This window comes from Polyodon spathula, chromosome 28 (assembly GCF_017654505.1).
Source record: "Polyodon spathula isolate WHYD16114869_AA chromosome 28, ASM1765450v1, whole genome shotgun sequence".
Lineage (NCBI taxonomy): Eukaryota > Metazoa > Chordata > Actinopteri > Acipenseriformes > Polyodontidae > Polyodon > Polyodon spathula.
Genome location: NC_054561.1, coordinates 4,741,601 through 4,756,151, shown reverse-complemented (window position 1 = coordinate 4,756,151; position 14,551 = coordinate 4,741,601). Strand labels below are relative to the sequence as shown.

Below are 14,551 nucleotides of genomic sequence, written 5' to 3'. Positions count from 1 at the left end.
AATGCAACAACTGAACAATCACCTCTGCGAATTACAGCAAGGCCAAAGGTCAGTTTTACCTTGTTTATATTTAAGTCAAGTGAGACCCTTATCGTTTAGGTGGAAATAAATAAAAGGTAGTGCTTGTCATACTCTATGGAAACAAACTGGCCATCAGTGTATGCATGCCATCCATTGGAAATTTATCTACATTTCAGCAGTTACAGTTTACCCAAACTTCTCATTACACTGCTATTGCATCACAATACTACAACTAACTATGGCTATAGAAGAAAAAAAATACAACAATTCTACTATGAAAAGGGTAAGCTATTACTGTTAAACACTACTTGGGTGACTTTGTATTCTCAAAAAAACAAATTACTAGCAGTATTTTAATAGGTCAATTAGCAATATTTTCACCCAAAAGAAAAAAAAAATCTATTATTTATATATATATATATATATATATATATATATATATATATATATATATATATATATAAAAAATATATAAATAAATGAGAGAGAGAGAGTGTGGGAGACAGCGAGAGCTCCCAGCTTTGACACCATTTTGCATGACAAAATGTAATGATCAAGAGCTATTTAAATCAATATTAGGTGGCTCTTATAAAGTAACCAGGTGTCTAACGTAAACCACAATAGACTAAGTAACTGAAGAGTGATCAGTGTACTTGAATGGGCAACCATTACAGTATTTAATGAATGAAAAAAGCTCATTTTACATAGACAAACTGGCACCTGTGTGCACATGCTGCATGTCCCAGAAATCCCCCTTATTACATTTTTCTTTATTTCCTGAGTAAGAGGCCTACTTAATATCCTTGTAATAAGTTTTTTTTGCTGTTTTAAATCTGGGCTACTCCCTGCCATTTTCTTTTTGTACAATTGTAAAGGTGACTGCTAAAACACATAGGTTCAAAATTAATCTTCAGCTACCTAGTTTGCTTAAAATTCATTATATGATCTCACCTAACATTATTACACTAATATAATGACTAAATATGAAAAAAGGAGAAAAAAAAAGCACTGGAAGGATGTCACATATAGCATTTCTCGTAGGAGTTTGTAAAAACATTCTAATGGCAGTGTAATTAAAAAATAATCATAAATCAAAAACCTCCAACTAGGTCGTGCCTAGGACCTTACCTATAACTTTGGCTCATTGGGGTTTTTGCTCTTGTACTAACTGGCTCATTAACATCCGACAACAAACTAGTGTACCCTGAGAATTCTGTCACTGGAGTCCTTATTCTATGGTCAACTACTCCACTACAGTTACTGTTAAAGGCTGACGACACTCTGCTACCGGACTTGAACTGAGAACCAAACGCCTGAGCAAAGTTCTCGATCTGGTACGTCGCTCGTAGGTCAATGTTTTTGGAGGGATCAATCTGGGTTGACAGCTCCTGAGAAGATATCTGGTAGCCGGATTGAGTGTTTTTTGCTTGATCTTTCTGGCCACTCAGCTCCTGAGGTGTGATCGGGTAGTTCTGCGAGGGTTCAAGGTTCTTCTGCTGCTGTTCGATCTGGTCTGTGAGCTCCTGAGAAGGGGTCAGCTGTTGATGGGTTGTCTCCATGCTGCTCAAGTGGAAGCTGGGCTGGGAAGACCCAACCAGCATTCCAAAATGGGACTTTGGCAAAGGGGCAGGTAATACAGAGGTAACGGATTGGCTGAAGCCGCACTCAAGAGGGGCTGTAGTGTACACATTCTTGTCAGAAAACATGGTATTGCTGGGATGGGTGGATGACGACAGATTGGTGAAAGGTCCGCCGGACCCTAATGGGAAGGTACTGCTGTGGCTCGTTCGTTCTAAAGCTTGGAGGAGGAATTTAGAATACTCGTGCATGATGATGGCTTTGTCTCCCGATGAGGACGGGGAATCCAAGCACACATTCTCCTCCTGGCCAAGATCAGGGTTGTCCCCAGAGGAGTGCATGTCCACGTGCTGATCAGTTATATCAAAAGGAACCTCATGATGGCCATCAGATTTTTGGGAATAGTGGTCAAGAAGGCTTTGCAACACTTCATCAGGTATTCCAGACTTGTCGAGGCAAGGTTTGATGTCAACATTCATGGGAGAAGTGTGAAGAAGATTGAGAGAGGATTCACTGTCCATAACACTGGTCACACCTTGAATAACGGTCTGCTGAGAGGCCATGTGCCCTACATCATAGTCCCCGTTACTGTTTGCAGCCTGTAGGTACCTCCGTTTCTTTAAAAACTGCATGGCATCATCGTAGTTGCTGCTGGTCTGGCCTTGTTTGGAAGTCGAACTCTGAAGGAGGCTCATGCCATCTATCCCTGTGCTGTTGTCCGAGTCTAACGAGCCCTGCTTTTCAGACAGCAACTTCTGACCTATGTCAGCTTCAGTAGTCCCCAAAGGTAGTTCGTTTTTATCCAAGCTTTTTCTGTTGACCTTTTTGAAGACTAATTTAGGTGCCCGAGCATGAAGGTTGTGCATACTAGTGCCTGCCAGACTGCTACTTGAAGAAACAACAGGGATTTCGACAGCATAGTCCTGCATGTTAAGGTTACTCGGCATCTGTGTTTCACTTATTTTCTTCTTTTTACGCTCACTGGAATTGTTTTTGGATTTGCCCTTTTTGCGTCCGGAAGCACTTATGTTTCCCTGAGTGATTTCGTAGCTGCCGTGCCCAATTACTCCGCCACTTTGATCTGACAGCCCAGGCTCTACTCCTTTTTTTATGGCTTCTCCGCAGGTTCGCTTGTGCTTTAACAGTCGATCTGTCCTTGAAAAATACTGCAAAACAAAACGATTGTGGTTATAAGAGAATTTAATGAAGCCATGTATCAGATTAACTAAAATATTTACAGTTCTATTTTTTATTTTACTATTATTGGATCTGCAGAGTGTAATAAAAGCAGCATTTTTGTATCCTTGGAAAATAGCTAGCACTATATTAAAGCATCTTTCACCAATTTCTAAATTACCTAAAAACTAAATCATACCATGACATTTCTTAGGCCAATAACATAGACCGAGTCCATAACCCAAAACAACTAAATAAATGTGCTAATAACGTGGGGAAGAAAAGCAGCAACACACATCTAAACAGCCCTTTATCTGAATTACCTGTTGGCAGGTGTCACATTTGTATGGCTTTTCTCCACTGTGTGTCCTCCTGTGTCTCTCCATATGATATTTTTGGATGAACCTCATATTACACTGATCACAGCAGAATGGCTTCTCTCCTTTAATAGGAACACAAACCATTAGATAACTGAATATGTAGTTAGCTGCAAAAGAACTGAAAGTAAAGTTAACCCAGACAGATGTTCAAGTTTTGGTGCATTGTAAAACCCAAGGGGGTCTATTAAATAGATCATATAGATTTGTGATACCAGAATATTTAGTTGGTAAGGGGTCCAAGTACAGTAAACAGGCAATTAATGGCCCACCACCACTCAAACTTCACTTTAGAACTGTAAATGTATACTGAAGTTTCATTATTTCTTTTGTAATGCAGCATAAGTAACACCTGGTTGGTTCATTAGCAGTGTGTATGTGTTTGAGATATAGAACATATAATTACACACACACACTAATGTGCAAAAGTTTTAGACACGTTGCATTCTACTCCATTCTAAATTGTTGATGCTCATAATGCAGCAAAGCCTCCACTAGTGTTTTCTACTATTATAACAACTTTGACTTGCATAAAGAAGGAAACACATTGAGTGAAATAGTTTGAATCACTTGATTTTCAAGGTGCGGTATCCAAAGCACAAACAACAAGTATAGAGAAACATCTGTAATTGACAAACCCAGGACTGGAAGACCCAAAAAGCTGTCTAACAAGGATGAGCAATACTTGAAGATAATACGCTTAAGGCATAGAAAGACAATAAGCATTGAACTGGCAGAAGGAACAGGTGTCGTTGTCCATCCATCAACAACAATCCCAAGCACCTTTGACAATTGTTCCCTAGTCCAATTTCTGTGTTCTTGTGCATATGTTAGTGCTTTTAGCCTTGTTCTCCTTTCTTAAGATATACTTACTGCAACACATCCTTTAAGTCCTGATTTCAAGAGTGACCTTCGTACTGTTGATCTGATGGACAATGACACCTGTGCTTTCTGCCAGTTCTGTTGTCAATTCAATGCTTGTCTTCTTTCTATTCCTTAAGGCTATTATCTTCAAATATTTCTCATCTTTGTTAGACAGCTTTTTGGGTCTTCCAGTCCTGGGTTTGTCAATTACAGATGATGTGTCTCTGTACTTGCCAATTATGCTTCGAATACCACACCTTGAAAAATCAAGTGATGCAAACTATTTCACTCTGTTTATCCTTTATGCAAGTCAAGGTTGTTATAATAATAGAAAAAAACAAGTGGAGGCTTCAAGTACATTTTTGATGCTCATAATGCATCAGAGTAGAAAAATAATACTTTTACACAGCAGTATGTATATATACATACATACACACACACACACTGATAATGTATAAACCTAAATGTTTTATACTGCAACAATACCCCCCACCCAATGTACAATTACAAAACCTGGTGGCTTTTTCATATGGTAAACTTACCACTATGAATCTTTTCATGCCTTTGTAACAAGTACTTCTGGATGAAACTCATGTTACACTGGCTACACCTGAAAGGCCGCTCTCCTGGAACAGAGGAGTAAATAAATCAATAGGCATGCAAATTAACTTAAAATGTTCAATGTTGGAAGAGATAGTTTTGTTTTAAAGCCAGTGAATACATTGATAAAGCACCTCAAGTGGGGGGTTTTCTGGCATATTGTTTCCACCAGTAAAAATATGAAAGACTTCTGCATAACATACTCAAGTCGCTCTACTTAAAATAATCCAAATTCTGATTGAGACAGGCAACCACAGCTAGTTTTTGCTGCATCACAATTGTCCAAATGCAGTATAATGAATGGAGTACATTAATTATACTGTCTCAGTGCAATGACAACATGCGAGATAGTCTGCGCTGCCTAATCGGGATACTGATAATCAGAATTTCTGCTTAAATGGGACAGAACTCTAGGAGACGGGTCTTCCCAATGCTATTTATGTTGTTTAATTGGGACGTCACTTAGATTAATTGGGATACAATATTTTCAAATGATGAAATTAAGAGTAAGACAAGCGCAGCGAGTACATGATTACGCTGTGACTTGCGTAAACCACGTTGAACTCTTGAAGGAGCTGGAATCTCTTGTTTCTCATGCTGCTGTGGCAAAGAAAGTTGGCATGTCAACATCGCAGTTGGATAAGATGTTATTTCATTATTTTTTCATTTGATTTAGAAAAAAACAGCAATTAATTTTGTTTAGGAATAAAAAAAATAATTTGACAACCGACTTGTATTTTAATGTATGTATTTAACATGTATTCATAACGTGCTTCCATTATTTTTCTTTTCACTTAGAAATACACACAGTAAAAACACTTCTCTTGCACATTGTTAATGTAAAACGTGACTAAATTCCTCTCAAAAGCCTTGTTTAATCGGGACAGACGCTTATTTGGGATATTTTTACATCTCCAGAGGTGTCCCGTAACGCAGCACAGACTGTACCTTAACACAATTTAAGATCTTTTAAAATATTTAAATAAGATACCTGTAAAACACTGAGATAAAACAGTAAAAAAAAAAAACTACCTTTACAACACATCTGCATTATGCAGTTTAAAATATCAAATTCATGTTTAAGACATCTGTAAATCAATTACATATCTAAAAATGAAAAAATCACAAATTGATTTACAGTTATCTTTGAATATGTAGATACCTGTAAATCATGTGGATTTTAGCATGGTGCACAAACTAATTTGGAGATCTTAAAATGCAACTTAACCCTTTGCAGTCCTATGTTGGACCAGGTCCCACATTACAATTTTCCCTTTTCTCCGGAAAAAGCAGAGAAAACCTTCAAATGGCCGAGTGAGACTGATAGGAGCCGGAAAAAAAAGGGTCAGATCTAAAATAATTAAATAATGTCCTGGATTGCATTATTGAGGAGTTTGGTGATAAAACGAGTGATCAGGAGAAGATTTATCAGTATGCACGACTATAAAGAGGTATGTGATAAATACAGCGAACAAGGGGTGGGGCTGGAGATGCAGTACTGAGTGTCCTGTTGATATGCAGTGCCTTTTAAACCTGTTTTACTGTGAATGAAATTACTTTTAAACAGCATGTGTAAAATAAAATAAATTGGACACGACGTGCCTGACAGGTGCTGAATAAATGGACCGCAAAAGGTTAAGATATCTTTAAAGAAGACGTACGATTTTTAAAAGCTCTCTAAATCATTTTAATATCTCAAAATGACTTCCTGTGAAGATATATCTAAAATGATGTTTGTGTACCATGCTAGCAAAATGCACATGGTTTACAGATATCTACATATTTAAAGATATCTGTAAATACATTTGAGTGATTTATTTAAATTCTCTAATTGACTTAGATACCTATTTTCGATCTCTTAATGAGCGAGCTCTCTTTCTATAATGCATGGCTTGCAATACAGAGCTCTTTATTCCACTAGTATGTCAAAGGTACAGTTTTAAGTGACAAAAAGTGAAGGGCTTCCTGCCATTTATTGAGAGTTCTAAATGGAAATTGAAGTCTGTGTGTAACCAGGAATAACAGATTCCTTATAAAAAACATTTAAGACCTCTTTGCTATGCAATTCTAGATGCACTAGAACCCAGTAACCTGGGATTGGCTATATGATCAATCTGGAGTTGAGGCCTATAAAAGATACATGAAAAGAGAGCTGAAGGTTGAAGGCAGAGGACGAAATCAAAATTTTCTCCACATTTACTCCACCAGAACATAAGTTAGACATCCACACAGGCTAGTTTTAAAGAAGACATTTGAAACATCATAAAATAGCAAAAGTGTATTTTCCATTATGCCATTTAAAGTGATTACAGTACAGATTACTACTTGGCAGAGGTGATGGTTGAGAATGCAAAGACTACAAGGTCTCTCACCTGTATGGATGAGCACATGCCTGCGTAAGTGATAGGAGCTTCGAAATGCAGCGCTACAGTGCTCACAAATGTGAGGTTTCGAACTTGGGGAAAGGCTACCACCATCACCATCCACCATCATGGACTGAAACAAAATAAAATTACTGTGTTGACTGAATATCCTTGAATGTGATTTTACTGCAAAGAAAGGTGTCAATTGGCATTGGGATTAGTGGTACCTTAATTCAGCCACCCCAAGGAAACATTGTCGAAATTGCATTAAAATAAAAGTCCACCCATAACTTCAACAATACAATTGGTAATATTTAACCTATATTAGTTTATCAACTTGAATCAAAAATAGAGTAAATCAAGTCTTTAAAAATGTTCTGTAAAAAACACCAAATGTGTAGAGGTATTCATTCCTGTGAAGATTAAGGGGTTATGTGGTAATCTACTGAGAACATGACAAAGCCAATTAAATTCTACACGAGTGACACTACAAAGTTTCAGTAACTACTGTAAAAAAACAATTTTAAAAAGGACTCTAATGTTATTCAATTGAACGTGAATTTTGGTTAATCCCAATGTAGATTCAGGGCCAAGAGATGCATACCTTTGAAGATTCCCCACGTTTTCTCCTGGGCTTTGTGTCCTGAGAGTCTGAATTAGACCTTCTTGCCTTCTTTCCAGAACACTCTTTTGATTCTTTACCTAATCTACCAGATAACTGCAATTAAAAAAAAGAGAGAGTATAATACAAAGCCATTTGAACACAACAATGGGATTTAGGTGAACATCATATAAAATTTAAAGCACAATAGTTAAAGGAAGATTATATTGGATATTAAAATTCTCCAATTATTCATTAATAATTGGCCTCTGTATCCATGACAACAAAGATTCTCTAATGAAAAAACCTTAATGCACCAAAAAGCAAAAAAGGATATAATTAAGCAACAATATGATTGTCTAGATAATTGATCTAGATAAGTGTTGAAGAGTTAACCCTAATTCCTTGCTTATTAAAGTAATGACTGCATTATACCCTGTTTCGCCGAGTTTAAAATAAAATAGGGCTTTCCAATCTACTGCCAAATGGATCAGAGATTTCATTTAACCCGATTGGTCAATACGAGGGCCTCAATCAATGGAAAAGGACATCAAATGTACTTTCAAACTATGTTTAATCAATGTTCCAAATCAATCCGCTAGAAAATATGAAAACTTCATTTTCTAAAGACAATTATACTGTGGTAAACTACTGTACAGTAAATTTTGCAAGATCTTTTGTTAGTGTTTATATTAGTTTACATGCAAATGTAAACGTGATGAGATGTCATATGCGAAAGTCAAACTGTTTTTATAATGAGCTATCCCTGCATGTCAATCATGATATAAAGCAGGTCCAGCTGCATGTAATTTACTAATATTTTATTTTATTTTGGGGTTATATATTAACAAATCATGTTTTGAGAGGTTACCGATCAACTGCATGTTTTCACAACCACCCAGGGCTCTGCCCCAATTATTAATTTAGTATAGCAAATAAAAGGAGGCTTTGAACAGATCTGAACACTGACACCACGAACAGCATCAACACAGACTACTAGATATTTGTAATTACTATGGCTGTCAAGCGATTTAAAAAAATGAATTGATTTTTAAAATCTTAATCTCAGTTTTAATCTCATTAAATTGTTACAATTACGACATCCTTCTAATTGAAATTTGTTTTATTACTGATGCTATTATTATCCATAACTGTAAACAAAATCATTTAAAATGTATTTATTTATGTATTTGACCAGGAAATGTACCCATTGACAGTCACCAAAATTTACTAGGGGCAATAAATTTAGAAACAACAAACACAACCAACAAAATAAAACAAGCGGTTGAAGCTTGATCAGCAGCACAGAGCTCAGAAAACAGAATAGTGTATCTATTTTTAAATGTGATTGTGGACTGAAACCTTGTTTTAATAAATATGTAGCTACAGTAAGCACTTCTGGGAAATAAATTTAACTGAAGAGAACATAAAACAACTGTCATATCCAAAAATATTGCAAACTAACAAGAAAAATTGGTAGGCTTTAAAGACTATGCAGAAAAATAAGCAGCAACACAGTATACTCCTTTTAAATTTTTTTTTTTTTTTTTTTTTTTTTAATGTTACACTACCATACTTAGCTTGATTCGTGGGCTTGCAGCAATCCTGCATTTCTGTAGAACCTGCTGGGCTTAATTTGTTGTTGTATTGTTATTGTCAGTAGCAGAAGAGCCACTAGTGTATTTTGAGATGTGAAGGCGTGTTCAGGACACAGCAGGCTAGATGTACTAGTGACACTGGAACTCACTTTGACAGTAGACAAGTAAGCGCCTTTCTGTCCAGTGAGCCGTCAGAACATAAGAAATTAAAATAAAAAAAAAAAAAAAACCCTCCCATTTATTTTTAGTTCTTTGCAACATTACGCGGTTCAGTGACTAACTCTCTATTTAAACAACTATTGCACTGACACACTCAATCCACTGTTTCCGCGGCCGGGATTGAAGCAAGGTGTGCCGACCTTTAGGACCTAACTGCAACTTAAACACGAAAATTTACACGAACCTGCACCAAAATCCGAATATACATATTCTGAGCAAGAACTCGTTACTCATGGAACATTTAGTAAAACATTTGTATTTATTAGCAACAAAAGCTAGCGCTGCATAAAATCATGAAAAAATAAATAAATTGAAAAACATAAATTTTTTTTGGTTTGTTTGTAACGTATCCATATTCTAAAAGCAGTAAAACCCTTGTAAGAAGGCTTTGTTATTTTGCAAGGCCCTTCTTACGGTAAATGCCCTCGCCCTCAGCTCGGGACACTTAACAGCATGAGACCGGCCTTACCAGACGGTAAAGCCTGCTTCTTCTGGTTCTTTTGCTTAAATAGAGAAAAACAATTACTTTGAAATTTTGGACAAGTATTTGAACATTCTAATTTAAGGAAACTATTCAGACAAGAATTTGACATCCTAGAATAACTGTCTGAACATTTTTTTCTGCTACATTATAGAGACCTACTTCTGGTTGCAAAATGGTGCGTTATTATTTATTTATTTTAAAAAGAGCAGTAGAAAACACTTACATCTCTGTTCACGCTCAGATCCTGTATTAACATATTTTGGTTTCCAAGAGACATTTCAAGATTTTTCCCAGAGCTCCCATACACCGGTACTCTGTAGTCGTGATCAGTCATCTTCTCCTGCTTGATGCCCATTGTGTGGATGAAGTCTCCGTGTGTCTTCTCGATGGGGGAGTAGCGCTCTTTCTTGAGGACCATCTCCTGAGGCATGTCTTGCATGACAGACTGGGCAGCGATGCGGGTGAAGCTGGTCATTGGTGGCAGGTGGCTGAACATGATCATACCGGGAGGGAAGTTAGGCTCCATGATGCTGTTCCGAAGGAACTCGTTGCCAAGTTTGTCTTGAATAATACTCATGATTGGAGGCAAAAAACTAACTGAAGCCAACAGAGAATTTCCTGAAAAATCAGAGAAATGAGGTTTACTAAGAAGCTGCAACTTACTGGAAAACATCAACAGTGATAACTGTAATGTTTCTTCAACACTGAGAAACAAGATATTTGAACATTGAAACAATCTATATTTCTATTAAATATGGTACACATTCTACTTTTGTTTTCCTGTTAAATCAAAATGAAAGAATACCTGTTTATTTTTCTAAATATAACATGAAAAACCCATTCGTCCTGACACAAATATAATAAGACAAGGTATAGTGTTTACGGTAAAGGACGGATGCTACCGCTGCAACACAGGGTTTAAAATAGTGGCTTTAAGATCTACTTAATGGGTAAACTTATCACATTTCCCTCTTGATGTCCTGCTTCACAATCCTTTATGAAGTTATTTTATATCTGGTAAAATCTAATCATTTTCACTAACAGTACTGTGGCTGATGTGTTTTGGCAGATGGTGTATACAAACTAAACCTGCTACACTTAGGACTTGTTTTTTTTAAATTTTATATATATTAGTAAAGGACTTGTGTCTTCTCCATTCAATATCACTGTGAACTAATATGGATTAGTTTCCTTCTGATCAATAAACACATTGCAGGCTATCAGCAAATTGTTCATTTTAGAGAGCTGTCCCCTTGCTAAACACTGAAAGAACCAATCGGAATCTTTGCTTTTTATTGCTGATAATCCCTTAGTCTAGACTCTAAACTACTGAACAAGCACATGGATCTACAAGACATTTTCTATTATCCTACAAAGCTGGAATTCCTTTCAGGTTACAGTTCTTGGAATTAAAAATAGAGGCTATGGTCAAAATTCACAGATGCCTAACTAACTTTGCATGGAAAGCCTTTGTATTAATTCCATTGTTACTGGTAGCAACCAGTCTGCCATTCATAATTCAAACTGAGCAGAGATATAAACTGGAATCCATTGTTTTCACACATTATTTCAATCAAAAGCATTTAAACAGATTTGACTTTTCAGTATGCTTGGGTTTTTTGTAATCTACTATGGCTATTAAACTTCAACACCATCTACTAAACCTTTAAGAATGTAACCAGCTAGCTAAATAAGGACAGCATTATATCTACTAATTCTGAATAAACAAGTGCATAAGTCATTTTCTGATGTTCCTCAACTTTCAGATAATATCAGTAGAAAGGCCCAAAAACAGATTTCAAATGTAACATACAAGACTGACTGTTCCACAATGTGTCTGTTGAGGCTGAACAAGTTTACTATTTTTTTAAATTTTTTTTTTTTTGTTAATACAAGATTTTTTTTTAGCTGCATTTAAAAAAAAAAAAGGTTAACTACGGGTTATTTCTGTTAAACAGATGAACTTCCATTTGCCTAAGAAAATTCTAAATACAGTTAACTTACATGTGTTAACACAGTTGGATTTTAACTCCCAAGAATCAGAAAAAAAAAAAAAAAAATATATATATATATAAGAAACGTCTGGCGATTCCCTTAATATATTATCAAAGAATCATTTCTACCAAACAATAAAACTAGAAAAACACTTAATTTTCAAAAACTCAAACTAAGATCAAATGCTTGCCTTGTGTAGACAAATGTAAGGTTTAGTAATTAAGCCCTAATTTTCAAGCGATCTGAATACTTCAGGGAATTAACACGCACCCTAACAATGAGGAAATCTCCATGTAATACCCCACCATCCCACAAGAAAATAACTGTTTTTGTTTTTTTCTGTTTGGTTTTTCTCTCACTTAAGCTTGCTACACACTTAATTAGCCAGTGATGGACAACAGGCAACAGACTATTGTATCAAACCTAACAACTCAGAATGGAAACATATTACAATAAATGACTAGTTAAACTGAATACAGTACTTGTTAAATACACCTTTTGTTACTTTGTATTTTTATTTTTACAAAGCATACACACACTTGTCAGGGCGAGTGCCACACATCAAGCGGTGCTAGTGTACAGTGTGTTGGTTAATAATGCATTTAAGGCATATGTTATCAAAAACACTGGACTAATAAAGGAAACCCCTGAAGGTCGAACCATTTATTTTTGTTTTAGTTTTTTTTTTCAACAGAATATGGGATCTGTCATTTGAATGAAAAATTAAATATAGGTAACCTACGGAATATATTTTATTTCAAATTAAGACACCATTAAGTTCCTGTTATTTGTAGGTTCGAACATCAAACTCCTACCACAACCATAAACAAGTGCATTGCCCTTACATGTGTAACGCATTTACGACAAAAAACAAAAAAACAAAAAACAAACCAAAAAAAAAAAATACATCCGCCTCCTCAGCAATGTTTGAACTTTCTACAATTAATCGACAAGAATCATGTGAGTAACATTACTGTTTTGACTTGATTAAACAGAAACTAGACAATGCATTCGGGGCCTTTGTGTTTAAAACATAGCAATACATACGAAAAAAGGATGAAAAAAATATTAGTCTTTAACAACTGTGGAAATCAATCAACAAAGTTATCAATACGTTAATGCATTTTAACCTTGACTTTGTTAAAGATCGGCCACTATCGCTACAGTATTAATACGGTGTGCAACAAACCGTTATGGTGTCCATATTTAATACATCGCATCGTATTACAAAAGGCCTTCATAAATAACAAACGACAACATGGCTGTAAATGGCGCAAACGGTTAAATTACTGTGCGGTCGAAAAAAGAAACCCCATTAAAACAAGTGTACTGCTGTGAAAATCGACTTACGACAAAGAATAGGTCTTGTTCACATAATTCAAACCCCGTGTCATATTAAAATAACCGAAATGGTGTACGCTTGCAGCAGCCAACAAAATAAATAGCCCTACAACCGAAACAATTGATGCTCGGGTTATGTGCACCCCCTCGCACACTGTATTTCGCTTTGCATTTCTCATTCCCATACCGTTCCCTTATGATTTTCGGAACGTTAATCTAATTTTGTCTCCAGTTACCTGTGCATGGCCGCCGGTGGCTCTGCGCGGTTTTTTTTTCTTTTTTTTTTTTGTGTGGTGGTGTTGTTTTTCTTGCTCGTTTCTTTGAGTCTTTAAACTCCAAACATTGTTCTCCTGCAGCTGCTGCTCTCGTCCATCTTGTTCTCAGCGCGTGGGATTGTGGGTCTGGCGGACGGGTCCTGAGAAGAGACAGTCAACAGCCCGCAGTCCAGGGCAGGGGGCTAGTGGCAGACAATTAGAGACTGAGCGAGTGGGTCTTCATTTTTTTATAACCAATATTGGATTGGTATATTATATATATATATATATATATATATATATATATATATATATATATATATATATATATATATATATATATATATATATTTAGAATTCTGAACAATACATTTAATTCAGGTCGTGTCAACTATTGATTTCTTTATTGATAACGTCACTACAAATTGAAACTGACAAAACTATGGTTCATAACCCCTGATATGGTTACCAAAGTGTCACTTGGTTATGGTTATTATATATATATATTATATATATATAATATATATATATATATATATATATATATATATATATATACGTCGTTCGATAAACACATATATCCAACATTAAGTAAAGATGAGACAAGAACATGAAGACCTGTGAAAATATACTGCTTAATATTTGCCAACCAAAATGTCCTTATAATCCGGAATATATATTTACAGTAATATTCCCCAAATGTTTTTGGCTCCTTCACTGCTATACTGTGACAGATTGCCAGGAAACATTTCGCAGTATGGGGTTAATGATTTAAAAAATGCATTGGTCATTTTTATGGAAAAAAAAAAAAAAGTTTGGCCTCTCTTTAAGAGTTTAAGAAAAACTGAAGTATAAAATATAAAAAAATAAACGTGGTGATTGTGGTAAAACGCTGGATTACGATGATTATGAAAGTATGTGCATTTTCAATACAAACTGCTGTTCGTATGTTACACATCCTGATATTGACTCCAGGGTGGGGTATGTAATTAAAATGTTCTTATTTTGGATTTAAGTATCTTACATTTGCTGATACCTCAGACATGCACATTTTATAAAATAATTTAAAGTAATGCATTC

At 35.7% G+C, this 14,551-nt stretch overlaps 1 protein-coding gene across 1 annotated transcript; it reads right to left on the bottom strand.

Moving 5' to 3' along the window:
- Nucleotides 1-509: 509 nt before the first annotated feature.
- Nucleotides 510-13,635, bottom strand: LOC121301977 (zinc finger protein 281-like). The gene is made up of 7 exons (XM_041231727.1): nt 13,454-13,635; nt 10,105-10,499; nt 7,584-7,697; nt 6,989-7,112; nt 4,559-4,642; nt 3,099-3,217; nt 510-2,765 (listed from the first exon to the last, which is right to left on the bottom strand). Exons 2-7 carry the CDS (start codon nt 10,456-10,458, stop codon nt 1,146-1,148), a joined length of 2,415 nt encoding a protein of 804 aa, XP_041087661.1. The 5' UTR covers nt 10,459-10,499; nt 13,454-13,635; the 3' UTR covers nt 510-1,145.
- Nucleotides 13,636-14,551: the final 916 nt, after the last annotated feature.

Excerpts from the sequence above, each read along its gene's own strand:
- LOC121301977 (XM_041231727.1), bottom strand. The coding sequence starts at position 10,458 with ATGAGTATTATTCAAGACAAACTTGGCAACGAGTTCCTTCGGAACAGC. Across the intron at positions 7,113-7,583 it reads AACGTGGGGAATCTTCAAAG|TCCATGATGGTGGATGGTGA; the intron begins GTATGCATCTCT and ends ATTTTGTTTCAG. Across the intron at positions 2,766-3,098 it reads AATGTGACACCTGCCAACAG|TATTTTTCAAGGACAGATCG; the intron begins GTAATTCAGATA and ends TTTGTTTTGCAG.